Genomic DNA, 20,880 nt, shown 5'->3' with positions numbered 1-20,880 from the left:
AGACTGACTGATCGATCGACTTTACGAGTATAAATATATATAGATGAGAAGATAGAATTGAGCTTATATATAATTAAAGAGGAAACAAAAACAACAACGACAACAAGTGGAGTGGGTATATATTGACGTGTACTCTTTTTATGGAGTCTTAATTAGGTACGAGATTAGATTTAATGCATGTGGACGACAATTTTATATAAAATCATATGGTTCTAATTTTAATCAACAAAGACCAATTGTCAATGCTCGACAATTATATATTTGATCACGGCTGTTCAGCATTCATACTTTTGTTTTTTGTTTTATGTTCCTTCAATTCTGAAGGAATCAGCTCCATGCATGCGAGTGTAAATGAAAGAAGCACAAAGCATCCAGAGCGTATAATATACATCTAGACAGCTATGTTTACAAATCAGCTATGTTTACATATCTTTTTTTTTTTTTTTGTTATGGGTGTTATGATCTGGCCGATCCGGTCATTGTCCCTACTCGACCATTTGAATCCTGATCCATCTTATTTGTAGGCCACAATTTAGTCTCCGGGGCATGGTGCAACGGTAGGACATCCGGATTATAACTCAGGGACCCGCGGTTCGATCCCTAGCTACGGCGTATTTGCAGGAATTTTCCTCCAAATGGGGAACGCAATCAAAGGATGCTGGGCATCTAGATTGGCCGCCGTATGCGCTTCCCGATTTACCTTGGTGGTCGGTGGGAAATTTCCGTGGGACCGGGCCGACCACCCCCAGAGATGTGGCTACTGGGATTATCATTTTTTTGTAGGCCACAATCTAATCTCCTGATCCATCTTATTTGGTTGATCCATCTTATTTGGTGGTCACCATCAAATCCAATATGTCATATCACTACCGTCAAATAGTTATGAGACATGACAGTGTAATAAGATAAATTTGCCAATAAAAATCCTCGAGATGACACATAGCTACGACGGTGAGGGAGCATTTCATCTATATCACGGTAGGATATTCTCCATACTTTGAAAAGAGATCTCAGATAATATTCTCACAGCTTCTCTGACAAAATTTATTGCACACAGATATTCTCCTTCATAACGAAAGACAATTTTTGACAAAATCTACTGTGCACGTATATTTTTCTTAAGCAGATATAATTCTCTCCCCTCTCTGTTTATATAACTTCCTGATATTACATACACACAGTACGTAATACCACAAACACTCACTTCTTTTACTTGTTTTCTTCTTCCTCCTCCTCCCGTAATTGATTTGAATGTCAGAGTGGTTGAGTCATGGACACCCCTGCCTTTCCTTCTCAAGGTGTTATTGTTTGTAGGTCCCGGAGTTCACCATGTTTTTCCTTCTCACGACGTCCATCATGATGCTGTGTGGCAGGTGACACGTCCACCAGGTGATCTCAACAGGAACAACTTACATTGTTTGTTTCTGATGCATTGGCTGTTTGGAAGGCTTTACACAACTTATGACTTAAGGAATGCATATTCGTGGATGAAAATAGATTAATAACAACAAGAGGTTTATTTTAATTAATGAGATGAAACTTAATTTGTCTACCTTTTCTATACATTTACATATTTCCAACCCCAACTTTCCGAAAAGAGTGAAACTTAAAAGCATACTTTGACTTACCTTACAAACTCATCCATCTATTGCTTTCGAATTAAAACTAGTCTTTGTATTTAACAAAGATTTTTATTTATTGAATTTAAATTAATATTTTTATGTATAATTTTTTATTGGTTTATCAATACTAATTTAAATCGTTTAATTATAGTTTTACGAAATCTATTTTAACATCTAGCCTTTATTTTAGGGGATGCATACCTTTGTATCAGGTCGGCCCGGCTTGGTTGCCTAACTGGCTCGGCCCAGCTTGAAAAGAATTTACATGGGCCGGCTAGGGTATCGGAACCGGCTCACGTATAAAATGCCTCTCTTTCTTCACTTTCTCGCAAGGCGCCGGCGAAGGCGAACCAGTCATGGTGCACGTCAGTTTCTACAGGAACTGTGAGTCTCTCTTACTCTTCGATTTTCCAAATCGATCTCTTAGCTTATAGAATTCCTTATTTTGTTAAAATTTGATCGTATATTTTCCCGAAGATCTATGTTCCTGATGTTGATCTCTCGGAGGCCGGCTAATTTTGTGTGCTTGCAGATGGGAAAACCTTCAAGAAGCCCCGCCGCCCCTATGAGAAAGAGCGGCTGGATGCCGAGCTGAAGCTGGTGGGCGAGTATGGGCTTCGGTGCAAACGAGAGCTCTGGAGGGTCCAGTATGCGCTGAGCCGTATCCGTAATGCGGCCAGAGAACTTCTCACGCTCGATGAGAAGAACCCTCGCCGAATTTTTGAGGGGGAAGCCCTTCTCCGCCGGATGAATCGGTATGGCCTCCTCGAGGAAGGGCAGAACAAGCTCGATTATGTGCTGGCTCTCACCGTGGAGAACTTTTTGGAGCGGCGTCTGCAGACTCTAGTCTTCAAGTCTGGTATGGCTAAGTCCATCCACCACGCCAGGGTCCTCATCAGGCAGCGCCACATCAGGTATATCTGTAAAGCATGGTCCGTGCGCTATACTGTTTCCCCCCAAATGATGGAAATAAATATATACATACTGTGCCTTGCTGTTCCCTTGTTCTGCATTTTTCTTAAGTTCTTAGTGTGGATGCAATGTTGAATCATTGAGGTAGCAAACAGCATGGCTAAGGAGATTTTACATATTGGCATTTTAAATTAGTTTAATGCCTCTGTTAGTCTGTCTAATACCTATCGTTTTATTGTGTACACTTGTTCCATTAATTTATGATGCAATACATTGCATTGTTTTTGCAGTTTTTTTTTTTTTTTTTTTTTTTTTTTTGCGTTTTACGAGTCATTTTCAGAGCATATTCAGGTGTAGTAGTTATTCTTAAACATTCTAAAAGGGTAAAAGAATGTGTGTATGTAGACCAAAGAAACAAATAACAGGAACAATTAATTGTCAGAAAAACTAAAACAAAATAGTAGTGTTTCTTGTTACATTCTTTCTCAGACATACTTCATTTTGAATGAAAGTTACTCTTAATTTGTTTCACTCAAATTTCGCTCTTTTATAGTCATGATGGTTTCAAAAGCTTTCTTAGTTATATAATTTGGTTAAATGCCTCTGACAATCATCTGCAGAACAATCGACCATTAATTAACATCTTAACCTCCGTTGTCATAATTATCAACGGTCGGCATCCATTAATTTAATCATCCATGTGAGATCATCAATTACTCCGATTTTGTAGCTAAATGGTTGTTGAAATTATGTACTTGAAATCTGAGGAGCGGTGAGTGTGATTGTGGTTGTAGCCTTCTCTGCTCTCCCTCGCTGTCTCCATGAAAAGGACAAACTCCAGTACTTGCACTGTTGAAATAATGGGCTTGAAAACTGAAGAACAACGAGTGTGATGGTGGTTTTGATCTCTGTGCCCTCGCTCCTTGTCTCCGTGACAAGGGAAAGCTGTACTACTTGATGCTAACTCCCTTAGCTTCTTTGTCATTACTGGTTGCCAGGTCCTACTTCTGTGCCTTCCTCGGCACCAGAATGTGCTATCTCTCTACCTCAAGGCCTGGAGTTTCATGGTCGGTTCCCTCTCTGCCTCCAACAGCAGTTGCATCTCCTTTGAGCCCTCTGTCCCTATGTCTTCATCATCTGCATGCATTTCCTTTCTGTCATTACTGATGCCCATCTTGGGTTGCCACCTTGAACATGAACCTAGTAATAGAGGGCAGCACTGGAAGACCAACTCCTGTAATTTGCAGCACGATCCTTTGTTCTATTCACAGATTATTTTTTTCTTAAATAAAATTAAATGTTTCTTTGTAGAGACATTATTCATTTACTTAGTGCTTTCATATATGATGCTATGTGTTTTGTTGTTTTCAAATTTCATTTATGAAAGTATCTTCTATTATGTGGATTTTTGGCACTTTATATTGTCTCAACTCATTATCCTTGTTCTCTACCTATCATCCATCTTGCAGAGTAGGAAGGCAAGTAGTAAACATCCCCTCTTTTATGGTGAGGGTGGATTCAGCTAAGCATATCGACTTCTCCCTTACAAGTCCTTTCGGTGGTGGGCGCCCAGGACGAGTGAAAAGAAAAAATCAGAAGGCTGCAGCTAAGAAGGCCGCCGGAGGTGATGGAGATGATGATGAGGAGGAATGAGCAACAATGCGCTATGTGGTAGCCTCCGCTTGTTTGCATTTGAGTATGTTTCCAGTTTGTTACTTTTTCTTGAATTGGCGACTCATAAATTTATTCTCAACTAGTAGTAATGTCTCTGAAGTTTGGATTTTATGTATTGGTCGTCTGTATCTTTAATTTGGCCTCGAGCCTTTCATTCAATTGTCTGTTTTAATGTTAGCATCGCTGCTTGTCCATTTATATTTGTGATTGCATACCAAGTCTGCTGGAAGCAGATGCGTCTACGATACAGTTATTATAGCAAATCCTTACTGAAGATTCCTTAGAAGGCACTGTTTGTAATGTTTTGCTACATATCTTCGTCGATTGGCTGGTATGCGCTGATATTTCTGTTTCCTTGCTAACTCGCTCACTTTCATATTTTAATATGTGGCTTGCAAGAAAGGGTACAAGTAAATATCGTTATCCTATTCTTTGAAATGAAAAAAATTGATAGGCCGTAGTCCGTATTATTAGATTGACGGGAGGAATAAATCACTAAGTTGTATTGAGTTAATTTATGGGACATCTGACTTTCTTGACGTGCCTTTTGAAAAAAATGTCTGAATTTGACTTCACATCAAGCTTTAGAATGATCAATTTGGATTTTCCTTGTGTATCGATCCATTTTTGTTTCTTTTATAAACTATTAATATACTAGATGAGAAGCACCGTTCTAGACTAATTTAAGTTGGAAAAAAATGATATCAAATTAATTAAAACTCTGAATTAAACTGCACTTACATCAACACGAATTAAATGTTCTTCAAAGCCAACCATAAATGTGATTCAGTATCCCTCTGATCTGTGCATGCATCACATGGAGCGATGGCACATGAAGAAAGCTCACCTGTTCATCTTCAACGTCACTCCGTCGCTTTAAAATACTCAAAAAGATGGTCAAACCCCCCACGTCCCATGCCTGAACGCGCGCGGCGCACTGCTCCCCTTCCCATGCCTTCCCTCTCTCTCTCTCTCTCTCTCTCTCTCTCTCTCTCTCTCTCCGCGTCAAGAATCCAGATGCTGAAGAATCCAGATGCGTCCATTGCCGACATGGTGTTTAGATAATTAATTAATTCCCCTCCCGCCCGGTCGTCGCGAATTCTAACGACGATAAAAATAGCAGATATTAAAAATTAATTTCAATTATTGATGATTTATTATATTTAAATTGTAATTATATTTATATTATCGTTATTTCTATATTTATTATTACTATATTTATCATAATATATTATCATTATATTTTTTCTTATATTAACTTAGCAATTTATATAAATAGATTTGTTACAACAATACTCAATAAAAAAAAATATAATTCTTTTTTTCTATTCGTCTTCAAGTTTCAACAGATTGAACGCCACCCCTCCCTCACGCGATTCCGCCTTTTAAATCGGGGAACAATCCAACTCAGCTGTGAAGGAAGCTTCGAATCCGAAGAGTTTGCGAGATCGCTTTTCCGGAGAAAAGGAGGCTGCTTTTGCTGGGGAGGATGGAGAAGTACGAGGTGGTGAGCGAGTTGGGGGCGGGCAATTTCGGCGTCGCCAGGTTGCTGCGCCACAAGGAGACCAAGGAGCTCGTCGCCATGAAGTACATCCCTAGAGGCCATAAGGTTCGGTTTTCCTCTTCCTGATTGATTTTGAGCGGGTTGCTTGCTATTGGAGTGCGCCGCGGTTGTTGTTTCAACTGTTTTTATCCTCAGATCGACGAGAATGTGGCGAGGGAGATCATCAACCACCGGGCGCTCCGGCATCCCAACATCATCCGATTCAAAGAGGCAAGAATCAATTTGGATCGCTTCTTTCTTTGGTTCACTTCCATTTCGCCGAAAAAAGTTACCAATTTGTTGATTCGCGTCTTGTTCTAGGTCGTTTTAACGGCGACGCATCTTGGCATCGTGATGGAATACGCCGCCGGCGGTGAACTCTTCGACCGCATATGCAATGCCGGACGATTCAGCGAAGATGAGGTCAGTTTCTCTCGTCGCAACAACAAGGGGAATAACTCCCTTTCTTCCAACGTCTGTATAACCACGCTCACGGAATTGAATTGTTGTTTTCGCCAGGCACGATATTTTTTTCAGCAGCTCATCTGCGGCGTCAGCTACTGCCATTTCTTGGTAAGAATAATGCTGCAGTCAAACCTCCCAATTTTACTTTCCAGTTCTTGACCTTCCGGTGATTTCAGCAAATTTGCCACCGGGACTTGAAGTTGGAGAACACTCTCCTGGACGACAGCCCCGCGCCGCGCCTCAAGATCTGCGACTTCGGTTACTCCAAGGTGGTGCCCCCAATCCATGAATCTCGAGAACGCTTTAAAAACGCAATCGGAATAATCGTAATGCTTTTCGCTGCAGTCGTCTGTGCTTCACTCGCGGCCTAAATCCACGGTGGGTACGCCGGCCTACATTGCTCCCGAAGTGCTCTCCCGCCGGGAGTACGACGGCAAGGTGCCATCCTGAATCCTAATATTAGCACAGCACTGCTCGATAATCTCTTGTGCTTTCCGTTTGCTATGATTGCATTAAGGAACACACTAACAAATCAATTTGGATCCACAGACAGCTGATGTATGGTCCTGCGGGGTGACATTGTTTGTGATGCTGGTGGGAGCCTACCCTTTCGAAGATCCGGACGACCCCAAGAACTTTAGAAAGACCATTGGAGTAATAATCTAATTCAACTTCTTCTTCTTCTTCTACCTTTGTTCACATTTGCTATTTCAACGCTTCTAAAGGACTAATTTGCTCTTGCAGAGAATAGCATCGGCACAATACAAGATACCCAGCTATGTTCACGTTTCACAAGATTGCAAGCAGTTTCTTTCAAGGATCTTTGTTGCCAACCCTGCCAGGGTGAAATACTAAATTAATTACTGAGATAAAAGGGCAATGCAATCTAAAACGTTCTGCAAATTTTCACAAGTTACATTGATTAATACTGCTAGATGCTAATCTTTCTCGTCTACTTTCCTGTTTGTAGAGGCTCACCATCTCAGAGATAAGGACTCACCCTTGGTTCCTGAAGAATTTGCCTCAAGAGCTGACAGAGGCAGCACAAAGTCAATACTATCAGAGGGAGAATGCAGCTCTCACGTATTCCTTACAGAGTGTGGAAGAGATAATGAGGATTGTGGAGGAAGCACGGGCTTCATCGTCAAAGGCATTAGTATCTGGTTTCGCAGAGTACGATGAAGGCGCAGGAGAGAATGGTGACGTCGAGGAAGATGATGAATACGATAAGAGGGTGAAGGAAGTGAGAGCAAGTGGAGAATATGCATTTGTTGATTGAGCAGGTTGATGGCCGGGAACTTGTGTGAAGCAGAGGGAGGAATAGAGTAGGATGCATCTTTGATTCCATTCCTCTGTTAGCTGTTGCTGATGGAATCGTAGGATTAATTTGTGCTGTAGTTCTTCAGTTTAGTTTGGAATTGATTGTCTTATGTGGCAATATATAAAAAGAAAAATGATATATTATATAAAAAATATAGTATGAAATTCAATATGACATATTTAATTATATGGATGTGAAATTTATTGTATAAAATGTGTCATGTAGTTTCATGTTACATTTTTCATATAATATATCATTGCTCATATAAACAAAAATCATTATATTTATGGCCTATGAATATTATATTATATCTATCTATTAAATATTTGTATAAAGGTTTACTTTGCGCAATCTATCTCTCTCTATATATATATTCATAACGTATGATCAGTATCTATGCAAGTAGGAGCCAATGAAAATATTTTTTTTTAAATCATATTTTATCAAAATATAATTCTACAAATTTTAACAGTAGATACTATTTCACTATTTGCGTATATGTATTTTGTATCTTTAGCGAATTGCAGGTTCAATATTATCTAAAGTTTTTTTATCTATGTAAAACTAGTTATTATGTTTGTTTTTTAAAAATGAGACATTCAATTGATATCAGTATATATTTTTATTTTAATTTTATCAGTTAACTCAAAATACATTCGAGAGATTAAATTGGATCATTATACACACATATTTTTATTTTGTTGTGTTTATGATAAACCTCATATACATGATAATTTTGATCAATAATCAACAAATAAAAACGAGAGAATGCATATTGTAATGTTACTGGATTCTGATTAATGTTATACTTCGGATCTTCATTTTTCGGATTCGGATCATGGACAGCACATTGATCCGGATCCATATAATGTAGGTTCATCTACCTTTCTTGATCATTATTTCTCTTTTATATCGCCGGCTCCGTCACACTTTCTCCTCCTCCTTCCCTCCCTCCGTCGTTGAAACCCTAACCCTAGACTCAAACGCCTTAACCACAAATTCGATCGAAGGAAACAACCATTTCGGCATCTCTCTGGAGTTCTCCATCCTCACACTTTGGATCTCTAATGCGCAGCATCCCGAAAGCCCATAGCGTTTGGATCGGATATGGCTCTCGTCGCGGTGGAGCCGGCGGGTGCCCTTGTAGAATCGGGTGTGGGAGACTCTATGGAATCGTTTCTACGGCTTTTGGAGTCCCAGAAGGAGCTCTTCCACTGCCAGATCGACCAGCTGCAGAAGCTCGTCGTCACCCAATGCAAGCTCACCGGTGTGAATCCCCTCGCTCAAGAAATGGTATGCGTGGTTCATTGAAATTGAGGCGTTGGTGGATGGTTTTACATGATTTTCTGCTTTTATTTAGTATCAGATTCTTCAAACTGAATAAACAAAAAAAAAAGTTTAATTTTGTTAATTGAGATTTTCATCACTGGTATTTTAGTGTATAATAATACAGGTCATGGCTAATTGTTGTAGTAGGTAATTATATAATCCCCTCGTTCTCCCTGTTCCGTCAAAATATTGGTTCTGTAATGTTAATTGTTCTTTGTTAGAAACCCCCGTTATACTCTATAAGAAAAAAGGATGCAAGCAAACCGTTGGTGCACAAAGAATGTTTTTCAAATTTATCTTATCAAGCATAATTTGATTATCGGCGAGTTCCTTAGGTGACTTCTGGTTCTTCTTCCAATGTTTTGGCATGTCACTGTTTAATGATCCTCCAAGATGTGAGTGAAAAATGGAAATTATGTTTTTATATTACAGAAGTATTATGATAATTGGATCATAAAGTAAGTGTAGATTACACAGTACTTGAATTTTGTCATCATTTTGTACACTATATGTATATATTTGTTCTATTCCTTTTCAATATATATGTGGATCAACTGATGATGCATTTTTATTTACCTGCAGGCTGCTGGTGCTTTATCAATAAGAATTGGCAAGTGTTCTCTCCCATTTTGGATTTATTTTTCTTGTTCTGGTCTCAGTTTTGTTTTATTATGCAATTACATGCTAAAAGAGATCTTAATTGCATTACCATTTTGAAGAGAGTTAACTCGTTCAGTCTCCCATTAACCAAATATTAAATTGGTATCTAGTGGATTTCTTCTGGGAGTAAATCAAATGAAATGATGATTTAGTTGATAATGTGCTGATGGTAAATACAAGGCACATGCATCAATTCAAGTTTCTATCACTGTCTATTATGTCAACAAAGAAATAAATCTGCTTTTATGCATAACATAAGACTCAAGTGTATCTCCAACCACAAATAAGGGTCCAATATTCATGACCATTGTTGTTAATATGGAGCAAGATGTGATCTTGCAATATTTTAGAATTTTAAATAATTGTCAGATTGGGTATGGCATAATTCTTAGAATTGTACAATTGATGATCCGTATCTTTTGATACATTATGATTTATGTTGTTGATATGTATTACATATGGATTTAAAAATTCATGACAGTCCAATTCGAAGTAAATTAACCACAACAAAGATGGAATTGACCCCATCCTGATACAAAGTTGAGAATGGGAGTAAATAGGATATGAAATTTTATATAATATAGGATGGAAAAATAATTAAAATAATATAACACTTTTGTAAAAACATTTTATGTTGTCTTATCCAAACCTTACTATTCATGAGCCAGAGGTTCCATAATTCAAAAAGTTAATCAAAATGATTCACATTATGAACTTCAACCAGACAATGTTGAGTTTAAATTATGCCTTCACTGGTTGGGAGGTTAGGTAGATTTTTCAAATCTTCTGTATCCCTTTATCTTTGTTTTCTTGTTGATGGAGAAGAGTATCATTAATCATAAATAGCAGAGGAAGCATCACAATTGTTGATCACAAATACATTGGTATTTGTTGATTCTTTGTTGTGCTGATGATATGTTTCTTCTGTCATGAGATACTCATAAACTTTCTTATTGACTCAAAAAAGTTTCACCTTGTCCTTGTGAAGTCTCTATTTCCTTTTTTAATTTACATTGAATTAACTACTCTTATTTACACATGTATGCTTGTGACATATGCCTTGGGTTTCTACAATATGTTTTTAATGCAAAGCTGGTTTGATATGGACTATCAATTTGTTTCTCTAAATTCAATGCTCAACAATCTGATACAGGAAAACGGCCAAGAGATTTGTTGAACCCTAAGGCACTAAAGTATATGCAATCAGTTTTTTCCATCAAAGATACAATCGGGAAAAAAGAAACTCGCGAAATTAGTGCTCTCTGTAAGGTTACTGTTTCACAGGTAAGTTGTTTTTAACTATTTTGAATTTGAAATTCTATTGCCTTTTCTTTCTTCTTGATTAAACCCAATTAATTGGATTTAAGTATAACATGCTAGCTTGAAACATTTCAAGTGACAAACAGTTGTGATGCGATTTTCAAATAGGACTCAATCTACTGTGAAAAACCAAAAATAAAGACTTCCTGTAAGAACTATATGTTTTTAAAAAGAATTATGCGCAAAATTCTCGATCTACTAGATTTTTGTTGAGTTTGTTTGATGAAGTAACGCCTCATACACTCTTTTATGGCTGCTTCATGACCCTTTTTCTTAAGCTAAGAGTAGATCATTATATTACACTACCTAAATGCCTAAGTGGATGGGCAGCACTGTTGACTCTGATTAACTTTGAGGTCTTTGAATTCTAATGCAGGACTCCACTACACAAATGCCTCACAAAGTTGAGCTGCATTAATTTGCCGCAAAAAAACACTGACACATCCTTGGATATGTATGTCTGATATGATTTATAACCCAGCTGGTGTGTTTGATCAAAACTGCACTAAACAAATACTCCTATAATGTTAAGCTGTATTAGATATCCAAAAGATGCATAGAGACATCCTTTGGATAACCATGCTTGATGTGATGTTTAACATAACTAGGATGATTGATAACTGCATCGTGTAACAGCCACATGAATCATTTTTAAGAGGGTTATGGTGTATTGCTAGATACTTAAGTTGAGGATGGGCACAGCAAAGAGGTGAAATGCTTTGGGAAATCAAATAAACATAGATTTTTTTTTTCTGTTTATTTTTTCCTAAACATTTGTTGATCAAATCCAAGGGATTTTTTTCATGTTTAAATATGTTCTTTAACATTTGGACTGTTCTATCCTCTTAGATGTATAATGAAGAGAGTTAGGAATGTTTAGTTTTAAGTCACTTCTACTTTGATTCTTTTCAAATTAGTTAATCTAAACATAACCACATTTATTATTTAGTGGTACTCTGTGTTCTTTTCCTTCTGCTTGAATTTCTCTTTGGCTTGGTGACCGAGTTGACCTAACATTGGTGATTACCATACGTAGGATGATGTCCTTCATAGCTTCTATGTCCTGATCCATCTTATACATCATCTGTAATTTATACTTTCATTTAAGTTGTTTAATTATTGGGAAAACTTTTGATATGTTCTTTTGGACTTGTCCTTGCTTTGTATTTTAATCAGCTGCTCAACAACCATGTGATGATTGGAAATTAAAATTCTCCATGTTGTATCTATGAAATTTGTATTACAGGTCAGAGAATTTTTCGCTGGTCAGCGTTCTAGAGTGAGAAAACTTGTTCGCTTATCATGTGATCAATCAGCTAAACTAGAGGCATCTAAGGTGGCCAAAGAAGAATGTTCTTCTAGTTTGGACCATTCTTCTGCTGTCAGTGAAGTGCAGTTAGAAAACACTGCAGTTGGTATGACAATTGGGGAGCTTAAACAGGCTCCTGAGAACACTTACATTCTTGCTACTCTTAAAACTGATCAACAGGTGACAGTGAATCCAAATGAGCCTGTGAAAGTTGAGGCAGGCCATCCATCCTTATTGCCTGAGGAAACTGCTCCTGGCGTTGATTCCGATGATAAGGAGTTTTTAGATAAAATATTCAATATGTTGAAGAAGGAACAGACTTTTTCTGGGCAGGTGAAATTAATGGAGTGGATTCTCCGTATTAACAATACTGCAATTTTAAATTGGTAAGATATTTTGAGCTTGCAGTTATACTGCATGTTATTTATTCACACCAGTCTTATGCCTTTGATATCTAATTAGGTTCTCAAATAATGGCGGTGTTCCCATATTAGCAACATGGTTGAGTGAAGCAGCTGTTGAAGAGCAAACTACTGTGCTTCATGTCATTTTGAAGGTTCTAATTAATTTGTTTGGTCAAACTGCTAAAATTTAAGTTGCTGATTTGAGCAAATTTTTTATTCAGGTTCTCTATCATCTACCACTACACAAAGCTTTGCCGTTGCACATGTCTGCCATAGTACCTGCTGTTAACAGATTGCGCTTTTATAGGACCTCAGGTGTGTATGCAGTGGATGTCTGAGTTTTGACAATTGCTGATTTTTGCTGTTGTTTTCGCAACTTATACTTTTCCTGAAATTTTGAAATTTTCTTTGGCAATATGGATATCCAGCTCAACAATTGAGAAGAGACAAAATAATAACAGTTTGATCGCTTAGTGTCATTAGAAATATCACCTCCAGAGCTTTCCATGAAGGCAAATGGGATGAATGTCCTACTAGGAATATAGGAATCATTGTCTTCACATTCAACAAGCTTATGACATATGTAAAAAAAAAGATGTTCTTTGAAAGATTTTTTTTCTGACAGTCAGATCGAGATATAACCCTCTCTCTCACACACGATAGACTCATTCCTTTTATGTTATGCTTCCACTTCTCTTAATCAATGCAAAAGATTGATAGTGAGATTGTTTTGTGGCTATATCTCATGGCCATATCCTTCCTGATCATTTTAAATCCTGCTTTAAAATATGTCAAAATCAAGTATTCTCGTTTTGACTTGATTCTATCTGTTTCTGTGCATGGCTAAATTTGGCTTCTGTAGACTTCTATTTATTGCAGTTATGATCCTACTATGTATTCCATCTGACTTATCTGATTTGAAGATCAGACATATCAAACAGAGCAAGGTTCCTTCTTTCAAGATGGAGTAAAGTGTTCATAAAGAGCCAGGCTTTGAAGATACCTCCTATTAATTCCTCCAAGCTAGCACTGAAGGAGATAGTTCATAAAAAAAGGTGCCCTTTCCTTTCTAGTATCGTATCAGTTAATTCCATTTCATTGTGGTTATTTTTTCCATTTAGTTATCTGAGTTTCAATTCATTTAAACTGCATGTATTGCAATGTTGCATGTGGACTAATGGGAGGAGGTCATGCACGGGATGCATTTCTGTTATGTTGATGTACCTGTTTATATCTGACTGTTAGTTATCTTGCAGGATGGGTGGATGCCTTGAAGATGAGTTCTTGCAGTCCAACCTTGACAATCCTGTGAGTAATTTTATATAAAAGAGCATACAAACTTTCTTTGTGAAAATGCAGACTTGATCGTTTGCTTCTAAATGCTAGGTGGATATTCTTGCACTTGCTGGAGATACTGAAACACACAGGTACTTTTGTGTAGTAGATTTTTTACATTGTGCGTTTGAAGTTCTTATGATTAACTTAATGCAAATCAGTTTATTAGATTAACTTGTAGAGGACTGAATAATACTGCTATTTTCATCCAATGTAGAACAAGAGAGCATAACAAAATGCTAAAGCTGCTTCCTGCTTCCTCTTCTGACTCAAGCAAGAAACAGGACCGGAGTGTCTCATCCAGTATCCTTAACCTCAAGCTGAAATTCACTTTCCTTCAGATTTTATTTCTTACCAAGTGAAATTCTTTAAACCATTTTTATGGAGCGTCACCTTTAATGTTTTTGGGTTTTTGAACATGGAATTAAAATTTTTCTCTGATCAGATTCTGCATACAGCTAGGCAGATTTAGCAGATATATTGGTTATTTTATTCAAAAGATGACTAAATGAAATTTAACCTTCTCTTTCTATTGCTTGGGATTTGCCATAAAACCATAGTGAAGTTGTGAGCGTTTTCAATCATCTTGTTGGATACCACAATATTTTGTTTGTTTTAATAAGATTGATTTTTTTTTATCAATACTGCAATGCTTTTCTGAGTTAATATGAGAAGCTTGGAGGTAAATACAAAATTGAAAAATTGTGTAGCATCAAAGCCTATCAAAGAAATTCTTATTTTTGTTTGCAGATGATTTTATGAAAAAATGTTTTGGACTTAAAGTTGCAAACTGCTAACCAATATTTATGCTTAACATGAACTTGTTAAAATTGGCTATATATTCTTCATTCTAGCAATAGAGTAATACTATCCCACTGGTCATACCTTGCCAACCTATGATTTTTCATAAATTTACAATTTACTGTTGGCAAATTTTCTTAATCCTTAAATCAACTATGCTTTTAAATTTCATAAAATATAATCTACGTTAAGGTTATAATGGATAGATGTTCTTGTTCACCCTCCCAAATTGTCATCTTTTGAAAATTTATGATGCTTTTGCAACCTAACTTGACTTCTTCTCATAAGAAGTCTCAAATGAATGGTAACAAAAAACAAATCTTGCTGTCGTTGTATACAGATTATAAATGAATGATAATACTAGCTAAATACACAACATTTCTCATTCTGAAGTTGCAACTTTGAAGCCGCCATAATTTGAAATTTAAATATGAGATTATATTTATATTTTTGGTCATAATTCTTGAAATGTAATTGTATAAGGGTATATATGTAATTATATTTTAGACAATTAAATAGTCCTTTTCCAAATTAGTTTACTTCGAACTTCACTACTTCAACCATGTGTATATATTAGGTACTTTCATGCTTGTATGTTTTGTATCAAACTTAATATTGATCATTGCAAGCTCCGTATATTGTATGTTGAGTTTTGCATTGCTCCAATTGTTCCTGTATTGGTCGGCACAAGCAAAAAAGGTCTTGCCTGGTAACATACAGGATTCAAATCCGTGCTACTTTTTCAGTGCATTGAAGCATTTCAATCAGTTGAAGTTACTAGACTATTGGAAAAGTGTTTCTGCCAGGAACCTGTGGAGTGGCATGTTAAACTTTTAGAAGCTCCATGGGTTATATAGAATGTGGATTGTCTCCTCTTCTGTAGGATGGTTTGGTATTGTTAACATTCTTAATACCAAATCTAGAATTTACAAGGCTAAGAATGGTTGTTACCATGAAACTGGGTAAACATGGGTGTAATTGAGGCTTTTACATGCGACATTTTTTTTTTTTTTTTTTGCATGAATACAAATGAGCGTGTGTTATCCAAGAATTATTTGTACTGTAAATCCGCTCTCCACCTCACAGGATCAGACCCAAAGTAAACATTACAATATCTTACCACCTTAAATTCATTAAGAAAAAAAAAAGTGACTCAATTTCGTCCAGATAAGTGCATCCTCCACATGCTACATTTCTTTGTTTTCCAATCAGAACTGGAGAATTTCAATATTTGTGCAATGTTGTTGTTCAACATGCTTTAGTACACTTGAAAGCGGCTTGTGACAGACTCAAATGAGATTTAATATTCTGATCTTGTTTTCCTCAACTTGTTTAACTTCAATTATAAGCTTAGATCAATCTAAAAGTATTGGATCAAAATTTTAAAGCATTAATTTATAAAAATTCAATATCTTGACTAATGATTGCATCTTACTAATGCCAATATAATTGTAGTGCATTGAACGAGTGCATTGATTCTTGTTAGATCAAGCATATGATTTTCTGAGGTCCAAAATAAATTATGAGCTGAAGACATCTTTTATTGGAATTTATTTATTCATATATTATAAAATATATTGTGGTTAATCATGAGAATTGGACTTAGACTGAAGCAATGTGATAGACATAGGTATAATATGCATATATTTTGATTTCTTTGACTTTGGTGTTACACTTTTTCATAGCCACTGCTACACCAATTGTTTTTTTTTTTTCATCTTTCACCTCTCCTGTGTTTTAATAGTGTTTCATCTTCCTCATTAATGAGATTTGAGTCACTTAAAGAGAATCTTCTTCTCATGGTTGGTTATAGACTGTTCCAGCTGAGATAGACCTTACCTTGAAAAATACTACCTAAATTATGTCGGAACATTGCCATTTACAAATGCTGACACAATATGGGAAATTATCAGATGTAGGGTTTGGCTTTGCTGACTTTGTTGACTGATAATTCGACACTTAGAAATCATATTGATCATCATGAATTAGCTCTTCTGGCAGCAGTAACTAATACTATTGATTGTTGATAGTTGTATGTGTTATTTGAATTTTTGTTTGCAATTTGAATATGGTTGTTTCCTTAGCAATTGGCAGAATTCAAACAACGTAGAAAGATTTTACTAGTTGAACAGCCAGATCATAAAGCTTCTGGCAGAATTGCACATGCTGTAAGAACTGCATCTACAAACCATAGTCGCCCAATGTCAGCTGATGATATACAAAAAGCAAAGATGCGTGCAATGTTTATGCAACATAAATATGGAAAAACTGATCCATCAAGCAGCGGAAGCCAGTCTCAGAAGATTGAAGATACAAAGGAATCTTCTCTGGCCACTGATTTAATATCCACACAAAAAACATCTCAAGATGTGCCAGTGAAAAAAGCAGAATCCAGTATACCATCAATTTCCTCAACAAGCCCTCTCAATGAACCTGAAACATCTATTTCACACACTAATTCAACTACAATGGAAGACTGTTTGGGGATATTGAGATGCAAGCTAATTCAATGGAAGATTCCACAAGGTATCTGGGTTACGTATCTTCTTTTTTCACATTCCTTTCTGATTACAAATGCTCATGTGGTTGAATTAGTAAAGCCAATTGGGACACAAATCAAACTTTACAATTGAGTCTGTCCAAATCATTATTGAATTTTGATATGGTTGACTAGTATACTGTGGTTCCGTTTTTGTTCTTTAATGTTTTGACAATGCCCATCAAGAACAAATATGATGCTGTAGTTTTCGATTAATCCTGAGATTGTGACATTTGGTTTTTGGTTAATGCTGAGATGTTGGTGTCTTGTTCTCGATATATAATCATGTAAGAATCAATATGAACATTTGATGAATGTTTTTCTTTCTCTCTTTCTCTAAGAAAAACAACTAGAAACTATTCCAGTTGTTGCTATTATAACTGGGATGCTAATCTCTATCATTCGGAGCACATATGATGAAGATTCAATTACTAAGAGTGTATTATTCTATTGTTGGATCTGAGAGCAAAAATGTTACATTCTAACAATCGGTAATTGTCCTAATGATATCAACTGATTTTCTTTTTTTCTTTTTTCCATTGGGTGCTAATCCTTTACGCCTGATAGAATATAAGGAAAGTTCTTTTAATTAATCTTAAGAAAGGAATCGAATTCTCTGCAAATATCTTTTTCCAATAAGTATGCAAGCATCAAGTTGGAGTTAAAAGACATGCATATACTATAGTTGTCTAATTCTTGATGGCTTATGTGTAATCATAATCAATCAGAATTTTACATGCTTCATTGAGATCTTGAGACCCGTGCACTTTTCCCTCCAGGCAACACAATGCTTGTTGCTAGAGCCCCCCTATGCCAATGGAGATGCAATTTGTCATTCTCGAAAGTTTTGCCACCGTTTGGTGTTCTTACAATTTAACAAAAATGCTGTGTATTCTTGTCTTTTAGCAGTTTAAGACATCTTTAGTGATATTTATGATTGCGCCTTAAAGAGTTCAAGCCATGTAGCCATTGGCATTGCTTTGTCGGAGTAAAATGAAAATGATTCTTCAATTTTGGTCCTCTTTGAATCCGTTGATTTTTTTCTTAATTGTAAAGTTCAACATTGCATCCCAAAATTCTGTTGCCATTTTTGTTCTGATACATATGCTGTAACATGCCGAGCTTTATTTGATTGATTTAGCTGGCATGTAGTTCAATTGCAAGATTTCCTCATCTAATATTTTTATTTTCCTGGCATGTCATGTTTCTTGGTGCAGAGATATGCATAGGTTCTACATGGAGAGTGGGAGTTGGAGAGAGCAGCAAGGAGATTGATGTCCAAACCCAGAGAAATCGGCGAGAGAACGAAACTTTCTATTCATGCTTCCAAGACATCCCACTCAATCCGAAGGAACCTTGGGACGTTGAAATGGATTTTGATGACAGTTTGACACCAGAAATCCCACTGGAACAGCCACCAGATGCTGATGTTGAAGAAGGCTCTTCTTCTCCCTCTCCAAACAATGTACTCGAGGAATCCCCTGCTGCTGCTATACCTCCTGAGATCACCTCAGCACCATCAAACAGTGATGGGACAACAGAGCCTGATCTTGAATTGCTTGCCGTACTACTGAAGAATCCGGACCTTGTCTTTGCTTTAACATCAAGTCAAGGAAAGAACTTGACTAGTGAGGAGATGGTGGCACTCTTGGATATGCTTAAACGAAATGGTGTCGGATTGAATGGTATACTGAATGAGTTGGAACGCCAAAAACAAATCGACTCTAATCAAACACAATCCCAGAAGACAGAATTGCCAACATCCCTTCCATCTCCAACTCCTCCATCTGAAGCTGAAAGAGTGAGACTACTGCTCCTGAACTGTTGGAATAGCAATTAATTTGGCCGAATCAGATTTCCTTTTCTTTTGTTATGCCCTAATCTTGTTTCGTTCATTTGCAGAGTGGTTGGAGGTCAGACTTTCCAACCTTTACAAGAACACCAGTCTTGCAGCCTCATTTTTCAGCCAACAGGGCTGTGCTAGCTAATGCCGCACAGACAGATGTCTCCCTGCAACATCATCTGTTCGTAGCTGCTGCACCAGTGCTCACCCAGTCTCAGGCCTCTGGTTTAGCACAGCCTGCTCAGGCACCAGCAGCAATCTTCTCGCTGCCAAAAGTTGCTGGGGTGGCAAACAATTTGGCAACTCAAAATGGTCCATCCGCCAGTTTCCTGGCATCCAGGGCTACAGCTCCCAGCCCATTGCAGAGGCAATTTCAATCCATTGCCCATTCATCACAACCTACTACAATTTTTGACTCCAATATGTCCAGTAACGATTACCCAGTAACCAATACAACATTCATGTCATCACTACCCCGACAGGAGTCATTCAGACACATTCCTTCAACCAATTCAATGAATCCCACATTGCCAACGGTTCCTCTCAATGCGCAGAGATCACAATCCACCCCCAAGGATCAGCCAATTTTCTCACGCACATCTACAACATGGACCGCACCTGGTTCCACAGCAATTCTGAGGCAGGATCTGACACCAAATCATCTTACTGATCGGCGAAATGGTGTTTTTGAGGTTCCTTTGCCAAGCCAACAGTATTATCCCAACCAAAACAGCTACGATGATTATCCCAGTGGATCTTTGTCCCTTTCCGGCAGAAGGGCCGAACAGAATGGGTTCATCAACAATGAGTCAGAGACTTGGAGGTCCCGTGACAGTTCTGAGAGACCTCCTGAGTCTTCCTCTAGATGGAGTTATAGCGAGGAATCAAAAGGTGATAGTAGGTTGAATAAGAGGCCTGAATGGTCTAGGCAGTGGCCAACTTCCCACCGTGACCGTGATGATACTGGAGGCAGTAGAAGGTGGCGGGATCGGGATAATAGTTATAGCCATGGTCGGCGGAGATGAGTTTTCCACCAATTGGTTAACATTCACCATTTTCCTATGATTTTCGCCCTGCTCTTGCGATAGAGATGTGTGGATAGGTCATGAGCACTGACACATGACCAACACAATGGAGCTGTGCAAATCTAACATTTTGATCCAATTGCCTCATTAACGAAAAGAATTGAAAATTATCGTCCATATCCACATGGGCGATATTAATTTAACGGCGCCTTCATTTGGGTAAATCATCCGTAACTACTCCCTCCGCATCGGATTGCATGATTTGATCGGCTGGGGATATTGTTAGCTCTAATGATTAGATCCCTGGTTGTGTCGGGCATGCATTACCCTTATGCTGGACTGAGGGAACAGACGTGGTCATTCAATGTTACACGACACTACCAAAAGCCTTTAACAAAAATGAGCGATAACTAAAATCTTTGGGAGTTTGTTCTTTTTTTTTTTTTTCTATAGAAGACCATTTACTTTACGTGGGTGCTATGCCATTGTACCCGTATTAGCAATTCTATATAGAACTTGAAGGATAAATGAGTTAGTTGATAGAAGGATTTATAGATTCATCTTGTTCAGTTGATAAGATCGATAAGTCAGAGAAGATAAGTAAAAATAATAATTATGATTTGTTTTTCGTTTTCAAAAGAAGTACCTATAATTAATTATTGCATTAACTTTGTCGTCTTCTAAATAAAACTAACGATTAACCTGTAAAAAGTATTTAGATAAACATAATTTTATATTGCAAAATAAAATTTGTAATTATTGATTTTTGCTGTTGAAA

General features: G+C 37.2%; 3 protein-coding genes across 4 annotated transcripts; all 3 read left to right on the top strand.

The window, feature by feature from the left end:
• The first annotated feature begins 1,955 nt into the window (after positions 1–1,955).
• LOC141839860 (small ribosomal subunit protein uS4y-like) lies at positions 1,956–4,367 on the top strand. The gene is made up of 3 exons (XM_074727708.1): positions 1,956–2,006; positions 2,155–2,536; positions 4,004–4,367. The coding sequence occupies exons 1-3, from the start codon at positions 1,979–1,981 to the stop codon at positions 4,185–4,187; spliced, it is 594 nt and encodes a 197-aa protein (XP_074583809.1). The 5' UTR covers positions 1,956–1,978; the 3' UTR covers positions 4,188–4,367.
• A 1,260-nt stretch (positions 4,368–5,627) lies between these two features.
• Positions 5,628–7,658, top strand: LOC141841585 (serine/threonine-protein kinase SAPK7-like). 2 transcript variants are annotated; one of them, XM_074729760.1, is made up of 9 exons: positions 5,628–5,817; positions 5,908–5,982; positions 6,073–6,174; positions 6,271–6,324; positions 6,393–6,485; positions 6,562–6,654; positions 6,766–6,870; positions 6,961–7,059; positions 7,187–7,658. In XM_074729760.1, the coding sequence occupies exons 1-9, from the start codon at positions 5,698–5,700 to the stop codon at positions 7,493–7,495; spliced, it is 1,050 nt and encodes a 349-aa protein (XP_074585861.1). In that variant the 5' UTR covers positions 5,628–5,697; the 3' UTR covers positions 7,496–7,658. The 2 variants fall into 2 exon arrangements, with proteins under 2 accessions (XP_074585861.1, XP_074585860.1); XM_074729759.1 differs by having other exon boundaries at positions 6,073–6,324.
• An 810-nt stretch (positions 7,659–8,468) lies between these two features.
• LOC141841421 (homeobox protein LUMINIDEPENDENS) lies at positions 8,469–20,305 on the top strand. The gene is made up of 13 exons (XM_074729596.1): positions 8,469–8,830; positions 9,449–9,476; positions 10,680–10,810; positions 12,093–12,541; positions 12,618–12,711; positions 12,781–12,874; positions 13,488–13,614; positions 13,816–13,867; positions 13,946–13,986; positions 14,112–14,197; positions 16,790–17,221; positions 18,452–19,035; positions 19,137–20,305. Exons 1-13 carry the CDS (start codon positions 8,645–8,647, stop codon positions 20,100–20,102), a joined length of 3,270 nt encoding a protein of 1,089 aa, XP_074585697.1. The 5' UTR covers positions 8,469–8,644; the 3' UTR covers positions 20,103–20,305.
• The last annotated feature ends 575 nt before the right edge of the window (positions 20,306–20,880 follow it).

This window comes from Curcuma longa, chromosome 11 (assembly GCF_044706935.1).
Source record: "Curcuma longa cultivar G26 ecotype Majalengka, Jawa Barat chromosome 11, ITB_CL_G26_1.1, whole genome shotgun sequence".
Lineage (NCBI taxonomy): Eukaryota > Viridiplantae > Streptophyta > Magnoliopsida > Zingiberales > Zingiberaceae > Curcuma > Curcuma longa.
The sequence above is the reverse complement of the archived record's forward strand: the minus strand, read 5'-3'. Positions and strand labels throughout refer to the sequence as shown.

What these genes read in the sequence shown, in the direction of transcription:
- LOC141841585 (XM_074729759.1), top strand. Translation starts at nt 5,698, where the DNA reads ATGGAGAAGTACGAGGTGGTGAGCGAGTTGGGGGCGGGCAATTTCGGC. An exon ending in ACATCATCCGATTCAAAGAG is followed by an intron (nt 5,983 to 6,072) that starts GCAAGAATCAAT and finishes GTCTTGTTCTAG; the next exon opens with GTCGTTTTAACGGCGACGCA. An exon ending in TTGTTGCCAACCCTGCCAGG is followed by an intron (nt 7,060 to 7,186) that starts GTGAAATACTAA and finishes TCCTGTTTGTAG; the next exon opens with AGGCTCACCATCTCAGAGAT.
- LOC141839860 (XM_074727708.1), top strand. Translation starts at nt 1,979, where the DNA reads ATGGTGCACGTCAGTTTCTACAGGAACT. An exon ending in CGTCAGTTTCTACAGGAACT is followed by an intron (nt 2,007 to 2,154) that starts GTGAGTCTCTCT and finishes GTGTGCTTGCAG; the next exon opens with ATGGGAAAACCTTCAAGAAG. An exon ending in ATCAGGCAGCGCCACATCAG is followed by an intron (nt 2,537 to 4,003) that starts GTATATCTGTAA and finishes TCCATCTTGCAG; the next exon opens with AGTAGGAAGGCAAGTAGTAA.
- LOC141841421 (XM_074729596.1), top strand. Translation starts at nt 8,645, where the DNA reads ATGGCTCTCGTCGCGGTGGAGCCGGCGGGTGCCCTTGTAGAATCGGGT. An exon ending in GAGATAGTTCATAAAAAAAG is followed by an intron (nt 13,615 to 13,815) that starts GTGCCCTTTCCT and finishes GTTATCTTGCAG; the next exon opens with GATGGGTGGATGCCTTGAAG. An exon ending in GGACCGGAGTGTCTCATCCA is followed by an intron (nt 14,198 to 16,789) that starts GTATCCTTAACC and finishes AGCAATTGGCAG; the next exon opens with AATTCAAACAACGTAGAAAG.